The sequence below is a fragment of the Talaromyces rugulosus genome, chromosome VI (genome assembly GCF_013368755.1).
Source record: "Talaromyces rugulosus chromosome VI, complete sequence".
In the NCBI taxonomy this organism is placed as follows: domain Eukaryota; kingdom Fungi; phylum Ascomycota; class Eurotiomycetes; order Eurotiales; family Trichocomaceae; genus Talaromyces; species Talaromyces rugulosus.
In genome coordinates this window covers 4,371,561-4,397,552 of record NC_049566.1, presented here as the reverse complement: position 1 = coordinate 4,397,552, position 25,992 = coordinate 4,371,561, and the positions used below count along the sequence as shown (strand labels likewise).

Genomic DNA, 25,992 nt, shown 5'->3' with positions numbered 1-25,992 from the left:
CCCAAACAGCTAACTCGCTCAATTGTCCGTGATACTCGTCGTCGTTGTCATTAAGACCCGTGTACAATATTGATTCATAAAGGCTCCCACAGATTAGGAAAGGGTTAGCCAAGGACGATAGCAGCAGGAGAGAAAGAGTGAAGGTAGATGAGGTGGAAGGAAGAAGGAATGAGGCAAGTCCGCGCGGGCGGGACAGGAAAGCGCAGATCGGTGCAGCTTAATCATCGGCCCAAGAATATTTACCTCGTTTCCCTCCTCCATGTTTAATTTTGGAAAATCCTACTTTTCCACTCACTTTACATCCAGCTATTTTTCTATTTGCGGCTCCCAGAACACTGTACGGTGCTACAATGGAGAGCCAACCCCAGTTCTGGCGGGTCGCTGGTCTCTGCGCTGCCTTGAAAATACTACAGACAATGAACACTGCCATAACGATTGTTCCTCGCCTGCGCCTGTACGAATCAACAATCTGTCGATCCTATTACCAGAGCTACAATCCCAGTTTAATCGACGTGGGCAATAATGTACCAGAAGAACTGTGCAAGATCCCGCAAATTCAAGCCAGCCTTGCTCAGTTGACAGGATGGAACTCTTTCTTCTTTTACATCCCTAGTGAGTGAAGCTTGCTGGAAGCTCTTACAAGTAACCTATTAATATCTTTAAGCATTGGTTCTTGCGATTCCGTACAGCGCGCTGAGCGAACGAGTCAGTCGGAGGATCATTTTGCTCGTCAATGTTTTGAGTGGGATAGTTTCACAACTTTACGTTTTGACGATATGTATGAAGCATCTCTACAAGACCAGTCTATATTGTCTAGAAGTTGCTAATTCCTCCCCAGGCTACTTTTACAACACTTTTGATATACGCCTGATATGGTTGGCGAGTTTGTTTGACTGTGTCGGAGGAGGAAGATTGGTTTTCAATACAATTACTCAGGTCTTGATCGCTGAGGCTACGGCTCCTTCCGCACTGTACGTTGGATTTTCCATCTCATTCGGAAGGAATTTAACTTGCTAACTTGAAATTTAGGAGCACTATTTATTTTCGTCTCACGTCCATAATGTCGATATCGCGAGTGTTGGGTGTTACGAGTGGCTCCTATCTCCTTGGAGAAAGTGTTTGGATTCCAATCTGGCTAGGGTTGACTTTTACTAGTCTTTGCATACCGGTTCTTCTCTGGCTGAAAGATCACCGTGACAACTTGTTGGACCAGAAAATTTCGTCTGATCAAGGAGATCATTTGCTTCGAACAACCGAATCTTATGACCCGGCCGAGTCTCAGAAACGAGAAGAAAGCGACAGCCAAAACCAGGATATTCCCCCAGCTGAAACTGACCACTTCGCTGGGCAGCCTATGTCTCTTCTGCGATCATTCTCAACTTACTCGACGTTCATGCTCAAGCACTCCCACATTCTCGCGATATTTCTCGTCCATGAAAGTGGCATGGGGGTACGCAACATTACTGAGCAGTGGATGAGTCAGCGTTATGCGTGGCCCTTGCGCACTACTGGGTATATCCTCGCGTCCGAAACTTTCGTCGGCAGCATCTTCCTCGCCGTGCTTCCCTTTATTGCGCGGAACTTACCCCGGGGCAGCAGCACCCGAGGAGGGCCGTCAGAACAGCGACAGCAACAAATCTACATCATCCGCGGGAGCCTATTCGCAGCTGCAGGCGGGGTGGCAATCATTGCCGCTTCAGGTAGCAGCCGCCTCGCCTTCCTTGTTGCGTTGGGAATGTTTGCGTTGGCCGTGGGGTTCCACGACGCGCTGAAGTCATATGTGACGGGGCTGGTCGATGTCAGCTCAATAACGCGACTGTACATGTGCATCTCGATCGTCGAGACATGCGCTAACATCATCAATGGGCCGACGTGGGCCTGGGTTTACACGGTCGGCATGAGTTACGGCGTGAGGGGTATGCCGCTGCCCTTTCTGCTGTGTTGTTTGCTATTTCTGGGGGCGCTGGGTCTAGTCACACGATTAGCGTAATATGTAGTATGCACTACGTAGCGGGGAGAGAGCACGCAGTGGGGGGGGGCTTTGCTGCAAGCCGGCCACACCCAAAAGGAGCAATCAATGTACGTCTCCAGATTTAGTGTGACAAGTCAAAAAGCGGGATCGAAGATTAGCACAGAAATTAGGCTCAGATCGGTAAACCTTACTTGCGAACTGTGGGTCCCGGCGGGTCCAGCAGTGGCTGGCTGACAGGACCCACTTTGACGACTCAAAACCACAGAATCACACAACATTCCAGTTTTCTTTTGATAAAAGTTGAGACTGGATGCTCCACCGCTTAGACCATAATTGTGACTGATCGCTCAGGATACGACAGAAAGTGCAGATGGTATCTAACCATTGACAGCCCGTGGCCTGACAAATAATAACACCGGCCACTGGCATCAATGATTGACTTTTAACCAAATTAGTGCTGATAAGTCAATGATGACAGAATTTCATATTTACTAGGTTTTTTGTATACTACTTACCAGATTAAGACAGCTACGCATCTAGTAATAGCAGAACGACAGGAAAGTCCGAGAACAGAGCAAATTCAAGTCAAATCCAAAAAATTCCATTTTTAATGAGCGTGGTTTAGCTACACAAAAATATAACCTACTAACGATGTCAACCTCATGTCTCGTAAGCCCCTCTCACAAAGTATTCGCGCGTTGTTTCCCCGCCCCTCTGGCTACAACAAGTTTCCATAATCATCGTCATTCGTACTCTTTTGACCTAGTATGTTTGTCATTCTAGGCCAAGGTGGTTTGTTTCTGCCTGTTTGGCTTCTAAGCTGTTCTCGATTAAGGCTTAGTAGTTGTACAAGTCACCATCGAGCTCGTCACGTTTGTTCTTGTAGTTATACAAGTCGCCATCGAGCTCGTCACGCTTATTCTTGTAGTTGTAGAGATCACCGTCTAGTTCATCGCGCTTGTTCTTGTAGTTGTAGAGGTCGCCATCAAGCTCATCACGCTTGTAGTTGTAGAGGTCTCCATCAAGTTCATCGCGCTTGTTCTTGTAGTTGTAGAGGTCTCCATCGAGCTCATCGCGCTTGTTCTTGTAGTTGTAGAGATCTCCATCAAGCTCGTCACGCTTGCTCTTGTAGTTGTACAAGTCGCCGTCTAGCTCGTCACGCTTATAGTTATAAAGGTCGCCATCAAGTTCGTCGCGCTTGTTCTTCTTGTAGTTATACAAGTCACCATCGAGCTCGTCGCGTTTGTTCTTGTAGTTGTAGAGATCGCCATCAAGCTCGTCACGCTTGTAGTTGTACAAGTCGCCGTCTAGTTCATCACGCTTATAGTTGTAGAGATCTCCATCGAGCTCATCTCTCTTGTAGTTGTAGAGATCTCCATCGAGCTCATCACGTTTGGCCACCTCTAAATACAACATTAGTATATGTTCAACACAACAAGATCAATGAACTAACTGGGTAGAGCAGCGGCCATGCCCATGGAGACCAGGCAGAGGGCAAGAACAGACTTGGTGACAAGCATTTTGATTGGTGGTATCTTTCTCTTGCTGAGATATGAAGTTGGTTCAAGGTAATTTGAAAGAAAAAATGTATCTTGGATAGCGCTAAATTGGACAAAGTCGTGTTGCTATATAAATATTTTGTGCCCACCTTTTTCTCCAGTCTTTGGTTGCGTGACTTGGCTTCTCGATGATCAGTAGATCGATATCCAATGCAAGACGTAATTGAGCCACCCCTCGACCATGCAAATGCGCCCTACGCGAGCTGTTCAACATCACAGTGAGAACGGGAACAATCGGCAGAGAACGATCACCAGTCGCCATTCCAATTCGTCATCCAGGCGTCATGCTTTAGAGAAAAGACGCAATCCAAGCTGCACTATCGCATGCAATCAGCATGACCAAGTTTTGGGCTCATGGATTTGCAATTCCAATGCTCGTACACGCCACTTTTCCCGCACTAAACCCTTGCCTAGTGCGAGTGGCAAGCATCGAGACGTTGTCTGGAGCGCTCAACTTAGGGAGGTTGATGCAAGCATGTGAGAAAACTGCCTAAACACGACAAACACGAAGCAAACATGGCGCAGCCCAGGCCTCGTCCTTGTTCTCTCCCTTGCAGACCTTCCTGTCTGATTCGCGATAGATCGTCCACCATGCACAAAGACTTTCTTTTTCTGATGGGCCAGGAGCGTGCCGTGCCATGGAAGAACATCGCCGCTCCGACCACGGCATCGCATGTGTCGAGAAAACATGCTTTTCTAGCAGTATTAGCTCTGCAATCTATCACTGCGCTAGGGATCACGACCACCTGCAGCCTGCAAGTTGCTCTGTTGCTGGGCGACGTAAAAGGCCTGGCTACAGAACAATACGTCATAGTGCGTGGCCTCTGGATCATTGTTCGCCTGTCTTCAGTAATATAATTGCTTGTCAATCGCAGATCCTCAACTGAAGTTTAGCACCTGGAGCAAAATCAGGGTTCGTTGCCGCCGGCCCGATCCACATTGTTAGTCGGTGGAGCAAGATGCATGTAGTCGTCGTGCATACGGCCAATGGCTTCTAGTTTTCCGTTAGCGCTAATGCTGATTATCGCTTGATAGGTGCAGATAGCAGACAGCTAGATGCGATACGAGTTTCAAACTCGGCTTATCAGCTCACGCTAACCCCCAGGGCTCCGTCGAGGTACTAGGTACCGATTTAGGCTCATGTAGTTTGAGGACTTGGTAGGTTATTGGTACCGACAGTGACTAAATTTCTATTGAACTTTGATGTCGTGCTAGTCGTCGGTGCATATGCATTACAGAAAGCTGCAATCAGCAGCCGATACTCAGCTAGCCCTGTCACGATCGAGGTACTACAACTCGCGATGGGTCACCAAGTTTTGTAATCTCCAGTTTGAGTAATAACTAGATGCTGATTCCGGTATTCAAATGCACCTGCCTTGACACGTCCCACAATTCACCCCGCACTGTATGTATTCTTTGACGCAAAATGTGGACTGCAGATCTGCCAGGCCGTAGCTGAGGCATGATCGAGCAAGTTCCGATGGCAAGTCTCGGAACTGTTTGCTAATCAATGGCGTAATCCGTGTGTTCTCATTGCCAAAATTTAGGCGCAAGCTTGGTAGCTTCGTAGCTTGCTACAAACAGAAGCTGCAGGAGTACGCTGAGTCTACACCGCATTTGTATCGCCCTCTTTTTTGGGAGAAAGTCAATCAGCGATCTCCCAATGACCTAATGTGAGGGGCAAATGCAGTCAGCCAAAGTGATGTAATGGCTCTTTACCTCCAGAATTTAGCAAACATCCAGCGTCTAGGAGACCTAGTGGCATATATCATTTCTCAATCTTTGACTTGTCACTGTTCTTCTCCATCCACCTCCAAGCAACTTTGCAGAAGTGTTGTTGGAATTCTTTTATGTTTAATATGTTCAAAATGTTCGACAAGTTTTTACGACGTGCCCCTGAAAAGCCCAGCATGTACTCTGCTCTCCGACAAGGTAGCGACTCAACCGAGGAGCGATTGCCCTTGTCAGGAAATGAGGATTATCACGATGATATTCAATCAAAGGAGAGCACATCTGAAAACGGATACTATAATGAAAAACCCACTGCGTCAAGATCTAGGTGGAAGGCTGTGTGCTTTCACCTTGCACTCATTAGCATCTATTCAATAGCCTTTATCGGCGCAATTTACACGACAGCTACATCGAAAATTACGGGAAGGCAGCAACATAGTGTTTACTGTAAGTGTAGTCTTTCTCTAGAAAATATGAGAAAATGCTAACAATTGAAAGCCCCTCTACACGAGGCTATTGAGATGGAGCCAAAGATGGTTCACGCTTCATTTGCCAACAAAAATCCGTTCAAAGGCCCGCCATCGGATGAGCTTGACCACGCATGGCACCAACTATTTATCAATTCCAATGTTCGTGTGACGGCCGATGATCTGGCCCAGATCAATAAAACCTCCGTCCCGGTTACGGATGACAAGGGAGGATTCTATGCGATTCCAGGTAAGATCAGTGACTCGAGGTATTGACGGTTACTGACTGGGAATGGCTTAACAGATGTTTATCATCAACTTCATTGTTTAGTAAGCATTGTGGGCCCATCAGTATATTCTCCATACTAACGATGGACAGAAATTCCTCCGGCAAGTTATTTACAAAGACTACTACAACATTGAGAAGCCAACTACCCCGATTCACATTGGTATGTCCTAATTCCAGATTTCAACTTTCCTGCAAAACTAACTTGCAACAGACCACTGCATCGATAACCTCCGCCAAAACCTCATGTGCAAGGGGGACGTATCGTTAGTTACCTTTTCCTGGGTCGACAACGATCGTGCCCCCAAGCCCAACTTCGAAGTTGAGCATGAGTGCGTGAACTGGGAGAAGATGGACAACTGGGCAAAGGACCATCGGTTCGATATCTTTGACGAGAAGACTCTTGTACACCCTTCGCTAGGTACGCTATACTTGCTTTACTTGAATATTCAATTCCTTCTAACCGTGTGTCTACTGCTACAGGCCCCTCCTTCCCCGAGGCAGAATACAAGGCAACGGGCAGAGTGCCTGGACATCCGGACTTCCGTCCAAATCATTTTGACCATGATAGCGATCATATCAACCATAACGATCATTCCTGAGCTCCAAGGATTTATCTGATATAGCCCCACGACTAATCCCGCGTTGCTTTCACGATGTAATGTGTTGGTTTCATTATGCGGAATGAAAAAATTCCGGATAATGCCATTTAGATGACAAAATGATTGTCTCGGAAATGTGTATATGTTATAGAAACTTCAAAAAAAAAATTAAATTTTAAATAATATGAAGTATGAAGTATGAAGTGTTGCAACTTTCACTCTCGGTCTGATAACAATCAACCAAACTAAAAATCCTCTGCCTACTATCCCTGTTTTTCACAAACTGGCCGACACGCAAGATATTCCCAGTCGAAGCAAACCAACACCAAAATGGACACCACCCACGGAAACTCCGGCCAATTCATCCCCCCTCCCCCATTTCGTATAAAAACCTGGGCTTGTTCACTGGGCGAGAAACCCGGGTTCAGGCTGTCCGGGTCGAAGCGGGAGGTAAATGGCAGGTTGATGCTGAAAATGCCATTCAACTTTTGTATGGCTACATGGTGAAGGGAATGCAAGTTTGAATAATGGGCAAGCATTGCCAGAGGCAGTTCGGTATCAATGATGAGAGTGCTATTCGTCTGAGTCCGAGTTCTGACAGTGGTGTTTTCGACTTCCGAGGTTGAATTGTTGCACTTTGTACTACCAATGCTATCTTAAGAGGTCAGTATTCCCAGATATTTCTACAGCACCTGTATTTCATGCTTGGATGCCTATTCTAGAAATGTAACGTTTAAAGAAACCAGCGAAAGTGTGACATATCGCTCAGAAAATTAGTATATATATATATATATATTAATCGATCCTATCAATTAATTTGAAATTGACTAGTTAATTTTAATATCAACAGATTTCTATTTAAAGCAACATTGAACGGTGCATTGAGAAATAACAGTTTATTCATATGAATTTAACACTAAAATGTTAAATCTTTTTCTCCAAGTGAATGAGGTCCCCCATTACAATGTGGTTTGCAAAACGGGAAATTTCCACTTGGTCGCTACGCTGCAACCCATCTTTCTATAATTTTCGATTTTTGTTCTTTAATATAGAAGTGATTAAATATTTTCATGAAAAAGTTGTAATCTATTAAGAATAAAAAAAAAGGCACCATCCTTTGAGACAGACAGCCACCGAGACCACTGCGCTGGGCAGACCAAACCTTACGTGGAAGTAGTATGAACGCAAATCCCTTTCTATTGAAGAAATGATACTAGAAGGATTCAAGTGGGAAATTAAAAAATTGAATCCCACCTCGATTGATTGGTTCTGCCTAAGTTTGGGCAGAGAGACAAACACCGAGTTCGATCAATACCCCGAGGCCGAGGTTTGAATTGACCGGGTTTGGATAGTATATAACCAGCACGTCCGGTTTTCTTGCATCTCAATATCATTCATTCAAGCATTTACAGCAAAGATATAAGCCCCATGTCTCAAACTTCGATTATCCTAAAAAACGGCACGGTCCTGCAGCACGACGAGCAGGACAATGTGTGTGTCCTGCGTGATACGGACATTCTCATCACAGGCAATCGTATCATCCAGATCGGACAAAACCTGTCGGATCTTGATGGCACCTATGTGATTGACTGCACTGACAAGATTATTTCTCCGGGTTTCATTGACTCGCACCATCACATGTGGCAGACGCAGTTGAAAGGCAGACATGGCGATCACACATTGGTAGACTACGTGACTGCCGGTATGTTATTCGTCCGGCCCAACGTGGAAGTATAATCATCTACTGAATAGGAAAAAAAAATAAATAGCAAATCTTCAAGCTATAAACTTCACTGCCGACGATATCTTCTGGGGCCAACTCGGAGGATGTCTGGAAGCCCTCGACGCAGGAACAACCTGCGTCGTTGATAATGCGCACATGAGCGCCGGCCCTGACCACGGCTCTGCCGCTCTCGCTGCAACAGTGGCATCTGGGATACGCTCTATATTTTGCTACGGGGTGACCCCCCTCCGAGCTGCTGAGTGGACTTCAAGCACCTTTGAGGTCGACAAGAGCGGAGCTTTCCCAGTCTGGATGTTTGACCAGCTGGAAGAGTTTGCCAAAAAGTCGCCGTTTGGAGGTGACGGACGTGTACAATTGGGGTTCTTTTTCGATTCTTATTTCTTGCCGCAGGACGTGATTACTTCTGTCTTTGACAAGGTTCGCAAGATGGGAGTCAGAATGATCACAAGCCATTTTAGACACTGGTCGGTATCAGAAGGTCAGTTTCCCACACTAGGCAAACCCCGAGAGATTTAAATGTGGTAACAAGAATGGTATTCTAGGACAGTCCAAAATCCCAGAAGTCCTACAATCATCTTCCCTCCTAGGCCCAGACATTCTCCTATCCCACGGCAATGGCGTCACAGCATCGCAAGCCGAGCTGCTCACGTCCGCCGGTGTGTATATCGCCTCGACCCCCGACGCCGAGATATTCATGGCTTCCGGCTCTGATCCCGTAGCCTTTCGCGCTGATCTGCCCCTGACGAGTCTCGGTGCAGACTGCCACTCCTGCGGATCTACCAGCATGCTCCATCAAGCCCAGATGGCTCTAGGCAGCGATCGCGCCGCCCAAATGTCCGAGGCTGCCAAAGAAAACCGGTATCCGAGGGAGTTCCGGGCCAAAGTGCAGCGTGCGTTTAACTTGGTGACTATTAAAGGTGCTCGGGCGGCCCGATTGGATGAGTCGATTGGATCTATTGCCGTGGGGAAATTAGCTGATTTGGTTATTTTTGATGCGTCGACTCCTTCAATGATCTGTGCTGCTGAGCAAGATCCATTGGCTGCGTTGGTCAGGCATGCAGGGTCTCGGGAGGTGAATACTGTGATTGTTGGAGGCCAGATACGAAAGGAAGACGGCATATTGCGCAAAGTAGATATCGCCGGCGGATCGGAAATTTTTGCAGTCAACGGACTTGATGCATCTCAGGAATCAAAATTCTCTTGGAAGCAGATAGCCCGTAGGTTAGTGGACAGTCGAGCAGAGCTCCAGAAGAGGATCGAAAGTGTAAACGTTGATCTCGCAAGGCGCACGATGTTGTCCATGTTTGGGAAAAGTGAGGAAGAGGTTTTTGTATGAGCCAGAGCAGTAGCTGGTTTGATCCTGTACTGGTTGACTGAAACAATGTACATATACGAATTGGAAAATCTTCACTCACTATATGCTCCCTTCCTTGGGTGGTGGATGTCTTCAGTCATCACTGTGTACCGTTAGAGGATTTCTTCTCACTCTACCAACTTGCCAGGGATTCTCGAGTATCGAGATGAGGACCATGCCTCCATGCGTGAGAAAAATAAAAGACAAAAATCTAGCAAAATAAACGCTTGCTTTCATTAAACAGAGAATATGAAATACATCATGCGCCAACAAGGGAGGCCACCACAATCGTAAACTCTTCGTCTTCTGTGCCACCAAGTCTCCAAAGTCAAACAAATTCATATACAGGACCTTGGGATCGGTGTAAATATACTGAATGTGGAATATGTAGACTAGCAAGCATCACAAGTAACCCACGCCATCCAAACCTTTATCAAATCACAACATGCATTTCCAGATGGAAAACGAAAAAAAATGAGACTAGAGGTACTGCTGCCAGAACTGTATAGATGTATCGAAACATAGGACGCTTTAATTTTTCTAACCATCAAGCTTGGATTTGAGCGATTCGATTTCTGCGGTGAGATTCTGCACGTGCTCGGCCTGAGAGGCAATGGTCTTGGTCTGCTGAGCAATCAATGCCTTGATCTCGGCAATATCATCCTTGACAGAGTCTGATGAGGTGGGGGATGATTTTGCGGGAGTTTCAGTAACAGGCGAGGGCGCCGACTCAACCGGAGGAGGGGTCTCTTTGATAATAGGCACCTGCCTAACTGGTGCGGTGGCCTTCACTGGAGAAGCTGGCACTCGTTCAACAGGATTGGAAACCTCTTCAAAGCTGGAGGCATCATCTACATCCTCCTTTTCTTGGTCGTCATCGGCGAACTTGTCAACCATCGCTGCCATAGAAGCTCCCTGATCCTTCATTGAAGGCGCTGGTCGCACGACTGGGGTTGGCTCTGAGCGAACAGGTTCAGCTGCCTTGACAGGCTGAGCAGGCTCCGCAGGCTGGGGAGCTGGAGCGCTAATGGTAGAAGTGGGCTTAGCCTGGGAGGGAGTCACCTCCTGCAAGCCAGTTCCCTCGTAGATGCCCTCCAACGAAATCTTTGGCGGAATTGCTTCCTTGCCATCGAGCCACTCCGACGTAGTCATGGCTGGCTTAAGACCAAACGCAGGGGGATAAATGTCATCCTGGAAGGTCTCTGAACGTCGAGGAACGATAAATGAGATGGGCTCCACATAAGTATCAGCAACGGACTTGTAGATACGGACGACTTCGTTTTGGTGTATGTTGACGCCGCGCTTGGGCATGAATGCCAGACCACGCTGAGGATCGCCAGACTTGTACTCTGAAAGGAACTCAAACTTGTCGTTCTCATATTCAAAGTAACGAATGTTACCATCACTAGTTATGTCAGCACGCGAGCTGGACAAGATTCCACGCAGGGTTATGCTACTTACCCCTTTCCAGCAAGGTACAGACATTGTGTGCCATCATCCCAGAAAGGAACACAAACACCGGAGATTGAGTCGAGAGTTTTGAATCCACTAGAAGGCTCGCGCGCGGCACGGACATCCCACAAGGCTAGCTGACGGTCACTCATCTTGGAGAAACCGGTAGTAGCAATTCGGTCATGTTCGCCCATCCACACAGCACGGCTGTTCTTTGCTCCTGAGTGGCCTGCGGTCTCGATGGCGGGACGCTCCTGGCGCACATCCCATATCCGAAACTTCTTGTCACGAGACGTCGTTACTAGCAGAGATCCATTGGCGCTCCACGATTGCGACTGCACAACGTCGCCCAGCTTGAGAGTGAATTTGGGGGCGCCAGCTTCAATGTCCCAGATTTTGATAGTGAAGTCGCCTGATGCGGTCGCCAGCACGTTTTCTGCCGCGGGGTTGAATAGCACTTGGCCAACCTTTCTGTAGCGCTGTCAGCTCATGTCTACCTAACATCGACTGGTTTTCTGACCTAGGATGCCCGCTGAGTTTTCCGACCGGAGAGATATCTTGTATAGCATCGAACTCGACATCAGGACGAACGGTGAAATCGTCGGGGACGCGCCAGAGGAACACCTGTGTCACCGTTAGCCGAAGCCACGTAGATCCATCTCATGACGGCGCAACCTACCTTGCCATCGTCGGAACCAGATGCGATCAGCGAGTCATTGAAGGGGTTCCTATTGTTATAACGTCAGTCTCCTCGACACAGAAAGCATACACGAAGCGATGCAGCTTACCAGTCAGTATCCAAGACAGCGGCGGTGTGTCCTCGAAACAAGGGTATTTTCTCCGGAACTTTTCCTCGCTCCTCCAAGGGGATGACGGCGAATGCACCGCCGCCACCAGTTTCCCAGTTGACTGCCAGGTATTGGGGATTGACCTGTGTAATAGTCAGACCATATATGCGACAGGGCAGCAGGGCCAAGGGACGGCGCGGACCTTCAGCAAGTTGGTATCCCACGCATTGCGGGACACGCGCAGATTATCGTAGCATTGTTCCTATTCGTAGAAGATGAGCGATCATCCAGTAGTCCATTGACGGTGGTCCGCCGATTATTCCAAGCGTACTCGTCTTGTGGGTTGACCGAAAACGTGTCCTAAAAGCACACTCATCAGCTCTGTCCAAAGTCACGCGGGACCATTCGCCAGCTTACGGTATTTCGACGACCGGACAAAACGACCAGACATGGTGACAGCAAGCGGTTGCTAGAGAACAGAGGAAGAAGCGCACAGAAAGAAAGGGTCTCCAGGACCTTGCAATTGAGCTAGGGGAGGGAGAGGGGGAGGACAGGATGGGTCGGGTGGATAGGAGGCAGCATGGATGCTAATAATAAGAATTGCTGGGAAGCCTCGCCGCACCCTGAGGCTAAGCCACGCCGCACCCTGAGGCTAAGCCACGCCGGGGCCTTCTCCGGTGTCAAACAGGAGCTGAGACCAATGTGACTGCGCCCTGAGATACGGAGGGTCTACGAGGGGAGCAAAAGGAGCTACAGTTTATCAGACTAGGGTTAATTAGCATATAGTGATGTTATCTGAAACAATTGTTGTTTCTGCTTTCATCTGCGTGGCCGTCGAGGGCATCACGTGTCTGGCAGATTGACACTAGTCTATTTGTGCACTAGCGTCGCCCTGCACGGGCTGCCCCTCAGAGACACACTATGCCTGATCGGGCGCTGACTAAGATTTCCGTTTGTTTACCTGTTTCTCCGGGTAACCGCGGCCGCAACAAGCTGTCTTGACTTCACGACTCCAGACTCGCTTCTCGACAGTACACCTAGCAGCGAGCCGTGTTGAGCGCCATACACTCGTCCTGACGGCGGCGAGCTTTGTGTTGCGCCCTCTACTGCCTTTCGATTTATGTTTGTGATGATTCTCTAACGCCCTTCGCCAATTGTTTACACTGTCAACAAAGCCCCTTGTCGCGATTGTTTGGGTTGAACCACAATGGATGAGAACTTTGTCAACGTATGAAATTGGAGCTTCCGGATGCGCACATGCTGACTGACTGATTGCGCCTATCTAGATGGACTCTCGGTCATCAACCAGATCACGAATCCCACAAGGTCTCGCGGAGATGAACTCGGCCAAGACGAACTCTCGATCTGGGCTCAAGGCCCCTGGTTTTGCCACCTCAAACATCAAACCATCGTCGATCACAAGTGCGTGCTTGAATGGTGTCTTTGTGGCATAGTACTGATTTATATGGCAGAGCCGACCACAGCAGCAAATGCCACGTCCAAGATACCCAGCGGCGGACCTAGACAACATGGTCGAACGAATTCATTGTCGTCGTCCGTATCATCACGATCCACGCAACCACGAACGGATACGGGCTCTACATTCTCCCAGACTGTCGGCGCCAGCTCCAGGGCTCCTGTTTCAAGACCACAGACATCGATGGGCACCCGGCGCTTAGGAGCCTCATCCATCTCAAGACCCAAAACATCACTGGATACCCATGAGGAGGAATCGCCCAACAGTGTTCTTGGCAAACGAAAGGGTACGCATCATTCTTATCAAGCTCTCCAAGTTACCCCAGGATCATATGACAAGCACCCCCATTGCACAATGGAATGGACCCCTTCACCCAGCACATCCTACACTCCCGACACAATACCTGATCAGCAACGAGAGGTGTCGTTAAGTAGTATGATGGGTAAACTGTCATTGCAGGAACCCATGGATCCACCCAAGCCCCCAACCATGTTGGCAAAGAAACCACGCAAGGTACCCTCACGCTCAATGATGGCCAGAGGGCCCTGTCATTCAAAGTCAACTTCTCTACCATCCCCATCCCCATCGCCTAGCAGACCCAGTTCCCCAAAAAGAGGCAACAAAGTGATAAAACCGTTTCTAACCAAACATTCTTCTGTAACAGCCTGCGACGACAACCGGATTCAGCATTTCGAAGATATGTTTGGAGCGTTCTATAATAAAATGTCCGAGGTCGGCCAAAGCAGCGATGCGATGAAGGAGGCCGTTAATCTATACAAGACAAGAGGTAAGTTTTATACTTGCTGAATTGAAGATTCTTTCTGACAGCAACAGTCGACGAGCTTGAGAAAACCCGTGAAAAGCTTTTGGAGGCTAATTGCACGCTGCGCATTGACCTGGAGGCTGTGAAAGGCAAACTCTCGTCTACTGAAGCCGCCCTTCGAGATTCCGAAAGAGAGCAAGAGATCGCAATGGACGAGTCGGAACAAAGAATGCGTATCGAAGCGGAGACCATAAGGCAGGAAAGCCAGAAGCAAATCGGCAATGTCTTATCGGAGCATCAGGCAGAAATTCAAGAATTAAGACGGCGGTTCGAGAGTGATCTGGAAAATGAGCGCGCTCGAGTTCAACGCGAAATCAGCCAGGTTAATTCGCAGAATGCTCTCGACTCTCAGCGTGTGCAGCTGGAAATGGTAAGCAAGGACAGGGAGGTTGAGAAACTCCAACGAGAGCTGCGAACAGCCTTTGCCGATATCGAAAGTGAAAAGACCAGAAACCGAGATCTTCGCAGTAACCTGGACACAGTCAGCAGCAATAGTGTTACACTTGAGTCCTCCATCCGAGCTCTCAAGGCTCGCGTTGAGTTTTTGGAGTCCGGAAGCCAAGAACAGTCACAGGCCTTTGAACGCCTTCAACAGCAGTTGGAAGATGCCCTCGCGGAGACAACTGAAGCCAAGGAGAAATTGCTAAAGGAAGAAACCCTTCGTCGCAAACTGCACAACCAAGTGCAGGAATTGAAAGGCAACATTCGTGTATTCTGTCGTGTGCGACCACCACTCAACTCAGAACCACCGTCTGATGTTGCTCAAATTGTATTCCCTGACGACGCGGAAGAAGGCAAAGAGATCTCGGTCATGGGACCCGAGGAAAAGAGTAGTCTGGGCATCGTTTCCCGCCGAAACAACGCTTTCTCTTTTGACCACGTCTTTGGCCCTGAAAGCAGGAACGCCGATGTATTTGACGAGATTAGCCAACTCGTTCAAAGTGCACTCGACGGTTACAATGTATGCATCTTCTGTTATGGGCAGACAGGTAGCGGCAAGACGCACACGATGTCGTCGCAGGACGGCATGATCCCTCGCGCTGTCCATCAGATCTACGATACAGCAAAGAGTTTGGAGGAGAAAGGATGGACATACACAATGGAAGGAAACTTTGTGGAGGTTTACAACGAAAACCTGAATGACCTCCTTGGAAAAGCAGACGAATTAGACAAGAAGAAACACGAGATCCGACACGACATGCAAAGATGCAAAACGACCATCACTGACGTCAACACGGTGACGCTGGATTCTCCTGAAATGGTTGAAACTATTCTCAAGCGAGCTGCGTCCAATCGTTCCGTCGCTGCCACCAAAGCAAACGAACGATCCTCCCGGTCACACTCTGTCTTCATTTTGCGGTTAATTGGCCAAAATAGTATTACGGGTGAAAGGAGTGAGGGTACCTTGAACTTGGTTGATCTGGCAGGTAGTGAACGCCTCAGCCACAGTGGTGCCACTGGAGAACGACTGAAGGAAACCCAAAATATCAACCGTAGCTTGAGCTGCTTGGGAGATGTCATCGGTGCCCTTGGCCAGGGTAAAGAAGGTGGCCACATACCATACCGAAACAGCAAGGTTCGTTATGACTTTCGTATTTGTAAACACATGCTGACCACCTATAGCTCACATATTTGCTGCAATTCTCCTTGGGCGGCAACTCGAAAACTTTGATGTTTGTCATGGTTAGCCCTCTACAAGCACACCTCGGAGAGACCTTGACGAGTCTGAAGTTCGCGACAAAAGTACACAATACACACATTGGAACAGCGAAGCGAGTAGCCAAGATCCAGAACTGATAGCAGCACTGGAAATTCTTTTTTTTTTTCTTTTTCGTTATTAAAGGCAACGATACCACGATCACAAGTCAGGATTGTCACTGACCCGTTTTTGATTTGCATTGGAGTATGGCGTTTCCTTGTTATGATCAGTTGAGCTGTATCAGGATTGTATATGAGGCTCTTTTTTGTTTCTTTCTTTCCAATGTTATACATGTTGGATTTAGATTCTTGTTACTTAGTTTATCCTATGACTATTTGAAAGTTCAACTTTCCATTGATTAAAAAAACGCCCGAGTTTAATCATCCTATTTTTGAACGGCAATTGCCAGCACATGACAAGCGGTGATGCGTGACATTGATATGCGTATTTAGTAGTTTTGAAGTCTCTATCGTCTTAGTGCGTCAACGTTCTAATTTCTACCAAGAATGCGTTTATTCATACAGACTATATACAGAATTTGAATCCAATATCTACTAAACATGTTGTTCTGGAGAATCATATCTTTGTTTATGCTGCTCTTTAATAGTACTCTTCGCCGTTGTATCCGTGCCGTGCCCCGTCGTAACAGTCGTCGTCGTCGTTGTCGCATTGGTCCCATCAGTGGTGCTATACCACACTCTTTTGTCCTCGGATTTCGTTGACCTATATATAGGTATACGCCACTTCTTGAACCCACTCATCTCCGTGTCGGTTCCTCCAGTTCCCTCGGCCGAGGAAGAAGGGGTTTAGTTCGATGACTTTTGGGACGATTTGGTCTTAACGGGGGAAACGAACGAAGGTAGCGAATGGGGAGAAATGGAGAGGCTCTGAGCGACCGTAGAGAGACTGCCGCGATGATATCTTGCAGTGCGAGATACGAGGGGTGCACAGGCGATGCAGATTCCGAAGATCATTTCGATGGAGCTATGAACTCAAATTAGAATAAGATAGTTTGGGAGGGAGGGCTGAGGGCTGTGCGTACATGAAAAAGTTGACGAGAATCAAGTGATAAGTCAAGTCCGCATTCCCATATGTCTTGATTTTCAAAGACTTAACACCGAGCCAAGGATGGCACTGTCATTCGTTATTGGCTGAGAGAGCTACAGAAGAGTGATCGGAGACATACAAAATACCAATGAGAAAGGTCAAAAGTAATTGAACCTTTTTCTTTTTCGCCAGACGCAATTGGAAAACCGCTAGTAATGGCACGATTAATAGCAAAATATCTATTGCTAGACCAACAGAGGTGGTTGGGATCGACAAGCTGGTCACCCTCGCAGCCATATTCCCGCCAAAGTGTTTCGCCATGCTTTCTCCAGGTCGTGGCGTCATGAAATAGAACTGGACGATGGTTATGGACAAATAGAAGGCGGTACTAATACTGGCACCAATATAGATCACGCATCGACACCATTCAAGCACCCAGAAGATCTCGGCGTAGAAGAGGAAAATTGTGAGTTTGATAAGGCCGAGAGTGGCTGAGGCCGTCACTTGCATAATATAGCCTGTCTGCCCTCGACTCTTTTAGCAGCTGTCTATTACTTAACTCTGTGGGGCTTCGTACGATGACAAAGTTGTTTGCTAGGAATTGAGCAAGAGTGATATTCCACATATGCTTTCCAAGCGGCCCATTAATTGAAGCTGTGGTTATTTATGAGGACAAGTCCAAACTCAAATTAGGGAACAAAGAAATACCTGTTCCGAAACAAACAATATCCAAAATAGCACCGAGCTGTTCTTCACGTTCGGCATGGTTGATGCGTAACAATTCTCAATATATCGACTGCATACCACACCCAAAGTACACAAAACTTGAACAGGCCCCAAAGTGAACAGCAGTTTCTAACAACAAAACAGGAAGAATAAACACGTACGGCCATCCCATCCTAACCGTCTAACAATCACAAGCTTTGCATATATTCTCGTCAAATAAAAGGACAGCGCAAGGAAAGCAAAGACGCCGAGAACAGCGGTCATAGGAACGCCATGATATCCTGAGTCACGCTCTCCAGGCGTATGGCGGGAGTTTTCCTGCTGCAACAGCCAGAGGGTTATATGATTCTTTCGACATGTTGAACCATGATTGTTGATTCACGATTCTTCTTCGGTTTCCACGTGGGGATAGAACCGTGCAGGGCGATCACCAAAAAGTCAAAAAGACAATGGCGGCTTACGCAGAGTCTGGGCCCTCACATGAGAAACGACTGGAGGACACTGGGTTGCGAATAATGGCCCCCGAGTCCCGACACATGGCTCGTCGTCTAGGGAGAGTAAGCGGTTAACGTGCATATACAGCCCCAAAGCGAATGTGAACAAAAGCATTTGGTACAATGCCTTCAACAGCATTAGTATTTTCAGCGCAAGGGACAAAAAGGTCCATGCTCGCAAACGCCGAGTGACGTCCCATGCCTTTTCCGAGCAAGCAGTACGTCAAGGGCAGCCGTATATCATCAGTGCAATCCACATCTGGTGCGCTGCTCTAGGCGACGATGATGATGGGCCGTCGGAAAAGAAAGAAAGCGACTGGTCAACGCCCACGGACATGCGTGTATGGTCTGCATATGCAATTTTCGATGCTCTTGGGGAGCTGCTCTTCGGGGAGTCGTTCCATACCACGACAACTCCCGACCATCGGTTTTCCTTGATCTAATGGCATCCAATTCCCGCTTCATCAACATCACCGGGCAAATGCCTATTCTCGGGCGACTCAATCTATCCAATCTCACGATCTTTACGCGTGCTCACAAGGAGAGACGAGCGAAGCAGTTTTGATTTCTCCGCACGCGCCTTCAGCAGCGTCTCGCCCTGGGAGATGATAGTAACGGCCGCAGGGATATTATCCATTATCTGCAGCGAGCCAAGGACCCCGATACAGGCGAGGGTTATTCTGTGATGGAGCTTATGGGGGAGTCGGCCTTGTTGCTCGGAGCTGGTATAATTAAAACCATTGTTCTACCGAGTGTAACTATACAGCTAACAGTACAACAGGATCAGAGACAGCCAACACAAGTCTCGCGTCGATTTTCTACTTCTTGGTACACAATCCCGATGTGCTCGAGAAACTGAAAAATTCCATACGGACATCTTTCAGCTTTGTGGAAGAGATTTCGAGCGGCCAAGTGCTTACCTCTAATGCGTATTTATGAGCCTGCGTTGACGAAGCGATGCGTCTTTGCCCACCAGTGCCCATGCTTCTCCCCCGCGAAGTTTGCGCCGGCGGACAAATTATCATGGGTGAGTATCTCCCAGAAGGGACTGTAGTCGATGTGCCCACATACGCTCTACATCATGGCAATCGGCATTTCCAGCAACCATTTAAATACGACCCGTCCCGGTGGCTTGAAAAAGAAGAAGTGGGAACTGAAAGCATTTATTCCGTTCAGTCTCGGTCCCAGAGGCTGTCTTGGCCGTAATGTTGCGCTATTTGAACTATATCTTGCTATTGTGCGGGTCCTGTTCTTATACGATGTTCGCCTGGCCCCGGCAATGGAGCATCTGGGCGTTGGACCGTCGGGCGAGTACAAGATCAAAGATTATTTTATTATCGGCAAAGAGGGGCCAGTAGTGCAGTTTCGACCAGTAATTCCACGTCGAGTAATTATTTTTTAGTTGGTCGAATATGATTGATCATGCGAGGTGACCAAAATGTGGAGGATTTGCGCCACACATATCTAGTCAGACTATATATACATACATGACCCAACTTTAGCCCAACACACTTTTGAGTTCAAGTTTTCTTCTCTATAGTAACAAAAATATTAACTATATCACTTCCCAACATGAAGCTTGTTATTGTCGGTGCAACGGGCTTTGTTGGCGGCGAAGTCCTCCGTCAAGCCCTGCGAAACCCTGCTGTCACTTCTATTGTTGCGATTACTCGCCGAGAGATGCCGGAACCACCGCCGCAAAATTTCAAGCTGAACTACTTCGTATTAGAGGACTGGACGAGCCAATACCCGGAATCATTGCAGACCGTCATACGAGGTGCTGATGCATGCATCTGGTAAGCGGCCCTTACGTTTTACAATAATAGTATCGATATACACTGGTCTGATTGGACTCGGAACGTCAAGGAGCCTTGCAATTACACCATCGCAGTCAAGAAACATGGACTTTGCGCACGTTACGACGGTGTGTTACGATTACACTATACACGCACTAAAGAGTATGGCTGCGCTGGCCAACAAACCATTTCGCTTTATTTATGTTTCAGGCATTTTGATTGAGCGAGACCAAACCAAGGAGCTGCCTTATTTGGCAGAATACCGTCACATGCGAGTATGGTTTTATCTTTTGCTTTTCATGGGGTGATAATGGCTTAACTATGGATATTTTACTAGGGTCGAACGGAAAATGCCCTTCTCGAATTTGCCAATCAGACTGCACCCAGTAATAGTGTACAGGTCACCGTTACCAAACCCGGGGCTATCGATAGCCCGGGACCAAAGGCAACTCCAGACGCTGTCGTCAAGGCACTATTTAACATATTTGGCCATACGCCGCGCGTTCATGTGTCGGAGCTGGCAGCGGCCGTGATTGACCAGTGCCAGCACGGTATCACCAAGGATCCGCTGTGGAGTGACGAGTTGGCGGAGATTGGAAAACGTGTGTTGAAAGAGGAGGATTATCTACGATAGCTTCATCTGTTTTCACGGTGTAACAGGCTCAATCACGCCCCCATTCCATACCCCTGTTCAAAGTTGGTCAACTTATGTATGTACTTCCGTCATTGGTACTGGCCGTATTTTAGCTACAGAGCTAGCAAACCAAAACGGACTGGCTATGTACCGTAATACCCGGCTATTATTATTACCACGGAATTTGTTGCATCTTCCCCTGTTCGAATTCCCACTGCGTGCCTCTTCCTCATCCCCTGGCTTTTCGTGGAGAACCTCGTCAGCAACCGCCGCCCGGACTTCCTTGAGTTTCCCAAATATTTCCGGCTTGTCATAATCACAGATTAGCAGAGCATCGGCAGGAACCACCCGTCCCTCTTCGAGAATGACCTATTGGATACACATCAACAGCAAATCCCATGATATATATGATCGAGGGCTAAACGGACAATATCACCAACAACTAATTCACGAGCAAGAATCTCTTCCTCATGATCATTGCGAATCACAACTGCCCTCATCGCGATATCACCCTTCAGGCTCGCCACGACGTCAGCTGCTTGCTTCTCCTGGTACCAACCAACCAAAGCATTCAGCATAAGTATCCCAATGATAACACCAAAATCAATCCAGTCCCGAAGACCTCCCGCCAGGCAAACTGCCCACTCCATCACTGCCGTAACCATTAATAATTCTTCTCCATCATGATACCAGAAATGAGGAAGACAAAGGGAGTCTCTTCCATACAATATTGGACCGCGGAAATAACCTAGAAACTGAATGAAGGGATTTTGACGCTCGGCAGATAGTTCATTCCATCCACATTTTCGTCGACGAGGTTCTATATCCGTGGTTTTTAAGCCAGAATGGATTTCCGTTTCAAGCCATTTTTCAGGGACCGAAAACCCGCCATCCTCTTCCGTCTCATAGTCAGTGGAGGACTTGTGCCAAATTTTCCACAATCTCTTTTTCTTTATTTGGTCATCTCCATCGTCAATATAACCTTCAGCAGATGAGAGGCGGCGGCCACTGCCCGCTGTCGAGATAAAACGGTTCAATGCTACATATTCGTCGGCTGGTGCAGTCGAGGCATTGACATCAGGCACATCTTGCGCAGGATTGCCGTTTTCGAGATTGATAGAGTTCTCCGCCAATCCTGCTGAGATGAGTTAATGCACATGAGTATGATTGAAAGAAGTTGTGAGAGTCTAGGAATTTAACGCTCCTTACAAATTTACATCTATCCGCTCGAGCCGCCTTTGCCGAGAACGCTAACATTGTTTTGTGATATAAGCACGAAATGAACCATCACTTTTGTTAGGGTTATATCTTTATTCCCGGTTTCCAGCTAATTATTTAGTTATGAAAGTCCTCTACGTCTTTGTCCCTTCAAAATCGCAACAAGGCATAATAAGGAAATATGATTTGAATACTTCTGGGATGCCATGTTTTTTTGACCTCCTGGCGGCACTACAAGGCACGAACCCGTTGTTTCTCCGAGTTACCTATTTCTAACGGAAATGTTTCTTACGTAGGCTGCGGTCCGGATGTATGCTTATTTTGCGAGAAGCCTTTAACGAATGGCTCTGCATTTCGCCAACTCTCATGCGGCCATATATTTCATCTTTACTGCATTGACAGATGGCTATGCGAATACGAAGCCCTTTGTCCAGCCTGCCGCAAAACCTTTTATCACTTCAGGCAGCCATATATGGTAGTAAATTAGGCGACCAAAGGTATTGTCCCAGGTATTGCCTCGATGTGTACTCAAATGTTATATGCCAAGTTTGCAGTTGCTCGAGAGGATTTATTTGTGAGTGATTACAGTATTCTCCTAAACAGTCATCAGGCATCAGCCTAACTTTTTTAAAACCCCGTATTTCTCAGAAGCTACTATATGATCAGTTTCCGAGGTTCCGTGACCTCTATCATTTGAATGATGTGAAACCTAACTTCGATTCATTAAGATAACTATAAAGAAAGTTACACCTTAATCGTTAGGCCATTAAGATCTTCTTTTCTCGTTGTCCACCCCCTCCCCCAACCAATCGGGGCTCCTTCTCGTCAAATAGGATTTTGGAGGCTTGCAATGTTGGATTAAGTCTAGCCTAAGAGCCTGATAATGTCAAATTACATCATACGTAATCGACTAAGTTGTACCGCCGCTTCCGTGAACGAACCGGAAGAACCGAGACTGACACTTTCCATATGCCGAAAGTGAAGGGAATATTTCTATATCCCAAGTCTGTAATGGATGCTAAATGTCTTGGACTGTCTCTTGAGATGCTTTATAATGTTCCCGGAATTTCCAGTCAAAAAACAACTACAGCGCTGCAGCAGTCTGATCCCTCCACATAAAACATGCAGTTTTGCACGCTCTCGTGGGTTAACCAGAGCGCATAGCTTTACCGATAGGTGTAGTCAATATATGTCTAAAACTTAAAACAAAACTCACTTTGGGCTATGGATGTAGACTTCAAAAGCTATTTCATACAACTGCAACCTTTCTAGCCATCTTTGTTGACGTTTTCTTCACTAGCATGCAGAATGTCCTGCAAGTACGCCGGCCCAGGATCAGTTGAGCTCCCAGGTACCGGTTCAGGACCCATTGCTTCCTTCAATTCGTTATCGTCGACACTCTCACGTTTCAATACGCCCTCTTCCTCTTTTTTATGGGATTCAGTATCTGCTCTTCCTGCCTCAAGAGCACTCGGTTCAGACTGATCCTCTTGAGGAACACAGACGAATGTCCGACCAGCGGCCCACCAGTGCAGTGGGTATCTTCGACGACCAACATTGTTAATGATAAGGGCCCACCCGAGCATGATGAGAGACGATGCCAGCATTGTGGGCAGGTAACGCCACGAAAGAGTCACGACCTCAGACTGTACAGCAGCGTTGAGGCCAGTTGCGCCAGCACTACGTTTATTAATACCCGCGATGTTATTGCCAGCTCCAAAAGGCAGGTCAAACAAAAAAAGGAATTACTTACGGAGGATGCGCGGTTCCAGTGATTAACATGCCTAACAACGAAGTGGCCATGGATACACCTCCATTGATGAAGGTGGATGGGTGGAATTCTCGGTTCTCCAGATATCCTTGGTATTGGCGATTGAGAACAAATAGTCTCGTGATACACGTTCCAATCAAAGCGGAGATGAAATGGCCGAGGACAAAGTTCCGCGGCTGTGCGACTGGAGATTCAATTACCCCAAACAAAAGCACTGCAGATGCACCGAAGGACGTGATTATTGTTGGGGTATGATATACATCACGGAATGCCGTACTAGAGGACATGATGGCTTCAATCAAAAGAATCCCGCCAAATGCTCCTACCCACGCAAGCAACCAAACTTCATAATGAAGCGGGATCCGATCAAGCCATATGAACGGTGGGAATGGGAGGGGCTCATAAGGCGGCTCTTCTCCCGGCTGACGATAGCCAGTAAATCGGGCGATGATTGGATGCAGTCGGCTTCGATAGTCGTGCTGAAGTTTGAAGCGTTCCATACTCCAGGATGACCTCTGACCGCTGGCGGCAGCGGGTCTTTTTGAATGTCCGTTTGTTGCTTGAGTCATGGTCAAGAATATAGGAATTCGAAGAATGAGAATTACAAAGGCGATGATAAGCTGCACCTCGATCTCCTGCACCTAAGGCTAGTTGATATATAGTTATGTACTGACATCATCTTGTTTTAAAGGGAATGTAACGATCTTCCGGTGTGCCGTTTTTCCCGTGAGAGGCATCATGTACAGATATGGCAATGATGCAAGAATCACATCTAGTATTTTTTTTTTTAGAGAAGGACCTTTCGAATCTGAAAGCGGAGTTTTCGAAGTTTATCAGTGAACCGGTGACTAATGACATAAGATCATAATCTTCGACCAGGTTACCAGAACATTATATGTTATTGGAACTTGATTGGAACTTGATTTACGATCTAGTGGAACCAATTATAGTTTAAGAAAGTAATACTATTAGACATAGATAAGTTCGACGAGGTCCAGAGCCCAATAGTCACTTTGCTTATCGTTCTTCCATTGTTCAATATTGGTTTAAGTCCCTTTTCTCGCTTCGCTCCAGGACAATGGTTTGATTAGAGATCCATTCCTTATAACAGCGATCAACTAAATACAGCGCATCACTAAAATATAAGAGTTAGCCAGCGTATACCCACCTCGAATTCCTAATTACAGACCTTCGATCCTTGGTATTCTGCCTAAAAGGTAAAATGTTTGCTTCCTTTCCATCTGGGACCTTATACACACGATACTAATTCCTTAGCGAAGCTAGAAAACCAGGCATTTTCGCTTCAATATCAGAAACATTGTTCAATTTTGTCGCGAGTGGATCTTCGACATCCACCACCATCACCTTCCAGTCAGTTTCGCCTTGGTCGAGAACTACAAAGGCCCCAAGTACTTTTACTCTCTTAATTTGCCCCACAGTTGTAATTTGTGATCCTATCTCACAAGCATCAAGAGGGTCGTCGTCTCCTTTCACATTGGTCTCCGGGTCGAGAGCACGCGGATCCTCCCAAGTCTACAAATTAACAAGTCAATTATCCATGTATCCTTCTTAAGGTGGAATGTAATGATGCTCACTTGTGGAAATGCTCCATAATTGCATGGATATCCCTTGAAATGGAAAACAGCAGCAACGCGGCGAGGTTTCCCGTCGATCGTATCCTGTTCAATCGGATTACCTCGTACTTCCTTCGCAATCTATGATCATTACTACCAATGACAGGTTATGGTTTGAAAGGGAGATATCTATCTACTTCCAGTTTCTCATTTGTGCCTCTTGGAATTTCCACCACCATATTGAATATCAGTTCCGTTGGGTCTGCCCTAAGGGGAACGTCGTGCCATGGCGAAATGGAATAGCCATCATCTTTGACAAGGACACTCGAAGATCTCCATTTTCCAAGCTACCCAATGAACGGGCTAAGTATTGGTTGGACCACGACATGCCTATAATCAGAAAATAGAATGCTCTGCTGTTGGCAAAGAGGAAATTCTGTTTTATGTAGCACTCCACTTAATCCATAAAATGTGGTTAGTCCGGTCTGGGTCTGCGTCAATCGGTTATCAAGGTAACACGGCAAACACGGTAAACAGCCTTGCCGATGTCCTCATCACACTAAATGAGGGAAAACATATTTGGCACTTTATAGGAATGTATAGACTCTTAGTTTAGCAAAAAAAAAAAAAAAGAATGAGCCGCAACATCCGCCTAATCTTTTGCTTCTCCGTGCGAACCGAATGACGTTAGTTAACCCGGGTCGATTTAATTCGGTTCACTTCTGCGCAAACTAGTTAATGGATTTCGTAATGAGTAATTTGGTTACACATTTCGACA

General features: G+C 47.1%; 10 protein-coding genes across 10 annotated transcripts; 5 read left to right on the top strand and 5 right to left on the bottom strand.

Annotated features, from left to right (window-relative positions):
- Window positions 1–350: 350 nt before the first annotated feature.
- Window positions 351–1,990, top strand: TRUGW13939_11825 (uncharacterized protein; the record flags this gene model as incomplete). The annotated part of the gene is made up of 4 exons (XM_035494929.1): window positions 351–612; window positions 665–778; window positions 839–971; window positions 1,030–1,990. The coding sequence occupies 4 exons, from the start codon at window positions 351–353 to the stop codon at window positions 1,988–1,990; spliced, it is 1,470 nt and encodes a 489-aa protein (XP_035350822.1).
- Window positions 1,991–2,809: 819 nt separating this feature from the next.
- Window positions 2,810–3,492, bottom strand: TRUGW13939_11824 (uncharacterized protein; the record flags this gene model as incomplete). The annotated part of the gene is made up of 2 exons (XM_035494928.1): window positions 2,810–3,375; window positions 3,426–3,492. The coding sequence occupies 2 exons, from the start codon at window positions 3,490–3,492 to the stop codon at window positions 2,810–2,812; spliced, it is 633 nt and encodes a 210-aa protein (XP_035350821.1).
- Window positions 3,493–5,399: 1,907 nt separating this feature from the next.
- On the top strand, window positions 5,400–6,617 carry TRUGW13939_11823 (uncharacterized protein; the record flags this gene model as incomplete). Its single annotated transcript, XM_035494927.1, has 6 exons — window positions 5,400–5,709; window positions 5,761–5,979; window positions 6,034–6,059; window positions 6,109–6,178; window positions 6,230–6,436; window positions 6,499–6,617. 6 exons carry the CDS (start codon window positions 5,400–5,402, stop codon window positions 6,615–6,617), a joined length of 951 nt encoding a protein of 316 aa, XP_035350820.1.
- A 1,428-nt stretch (window positions 6,618–8,045) lies between these two features.
- Window positions 8,046–9,697, top strand: TRUGW13939_11822 (uncharacterized protein; the record flags this gene model as incomplete). The annotated part of the gene is made up of 3 exons (XM_035494926.1): window positions 8,046–8,319; window positions 8,387–8,839; window positions 8,904–9,697. The coding sequence occupies 3 exons, from the start codon at window positions 8,046–8,048 to the stop codon at window positions 9,695–9,697; spliced, it is 1,521 nt and encodes a 506-aa protein (XP_035350819.1).
- A 558-nt stretch (window positions 9,698–10,255) lies between these two features.
- On the bottom strand, window positions 10,256–12,406 carry TRUGW13939_11821 (uncharacterized protein; the record flags this gene model as incomplete). Its single annotated transcript, XM_035494925.1, has 8 exons — window positions 10,256–11,120; window positions 11,177–11,638; window positions 11,688–11,791; window positions 11,847–11,895; window positions 11,956–12,098; window positions 12,158–12,217; window positions 12,287–12,315; window positions 12,373–12,406. 8 exons carry the CDS (start codon window positions 12,404–12,406, stop codon window positions 10,256–10,258), a joined length of 1,746 nt encoding a protein of 581 aa, XP_035350818.1.
- Window positions 12,407–13,162: 756 nt separating this feature from the next.
- TRUGW13939_11820 (uncharacterized protein) lies at window positions 13,163–16,052 on the top strand (the record flags this gene model as incomplete). The annotated part of the gene is made up of 5 exons (XM_035494924.1): window positions 13,163–13,183; window positions 13,242–13,377; window positions 13,428–14,219; window positions 14,267–15,831; window positions 15,879–16,052. 5 exons carry the CDS (start codon window positions 13,163–13,165, stop codon window positions 16,050–16,052), a joined length of 2,688 nt encoding a protein of 895 aa, XP_035350817.1.
- Window positions 16,053–17,091: 1,039 nt separating this feature from the next.
- On the bottom strand, window positions 17,092–17,626 carry TRUGW13939_11819 (uncharacterized protein; the record flags this gene model as incomplete). The annotated part of the gene is made up of 2 exons (XM_035494923.1): window positions 17,092–17,523; window positions 17,579–17,626. The coding sequence occupies 2 exons, from the start codon at window positions 17,624–17,626 to the stop codon at window positions 17,092–17,094; spliced, it is 480 nt and encodes a 159-aa protein (XP_035350816.1).
- A 550-nt stretch (window positions 17,627–18,176) lies between these two features.
- On the top strand, window positions 18,177–20,651 carry TRUGW13939_11818 (uncharacterized protein; the record flags this gene model as incomplete). Its single annotated transcript, XM_035494922.1, has 8 exons — window positions 18,177–18,284; window positions 18,389–18,562; window positions 18,811–18,946; window positions 19,003–19,150; window positions 19,398–19,603; window positions 19,762–20,017; window positions 20,088–20,292; window positions 20,355–20,651. 8 exons carry the CDS (start codon window positions 18,177–18,179, stop codon window positions 20,649–20,651), a joined length of 1,530 nt encoding a protein of 509 aa, XP_035350815.1.
- A 2,486-nt stretch (window positions 20,652–23,137) lies between these two features.
- TRUGW13939_11816 (uncharacterized protein) lies at window positions 23,138–24,209 on the bottom strand (the record flags this gene model as incomplete). Its single annotated transcript, XM_035494921.1, has 2 exons — window positions 23,138–23,549; window positions 23,623–24,209. The coding sequence occupies 2 exons, from the start codon at window positions 24,207–24,209 to the stop codon at window positions 23,138–23,140; spliced, it is 999 nt and encodes a 332-aa protein (XP_035350814.1).
- Window positions 24,210–24,903: 694 nt separating this feature from the next.
- On the bottom strand, window positions 24,904–25,453 carry TRUGW13939_11815 (uncharacterized protein; the record flags this gene model as incomplete). Its single annotated transcript, XM_035494920.1, has 4 exons — window positions 24,904–25,034; window positions 25,104–25,173; window positions 25,236–25,355; window positions 25,412–25,453. The coding sequence occupies 4 exons, from the start codon at window positions 25,451–25,453 to the stop codon at window positions 24,904–24,906; spliced, it is 363 nt and encodes a 120-aa protein (XP_035350813.1).
- Window positions 25,454–25,992: the final 539 nt, after the last annotated feature.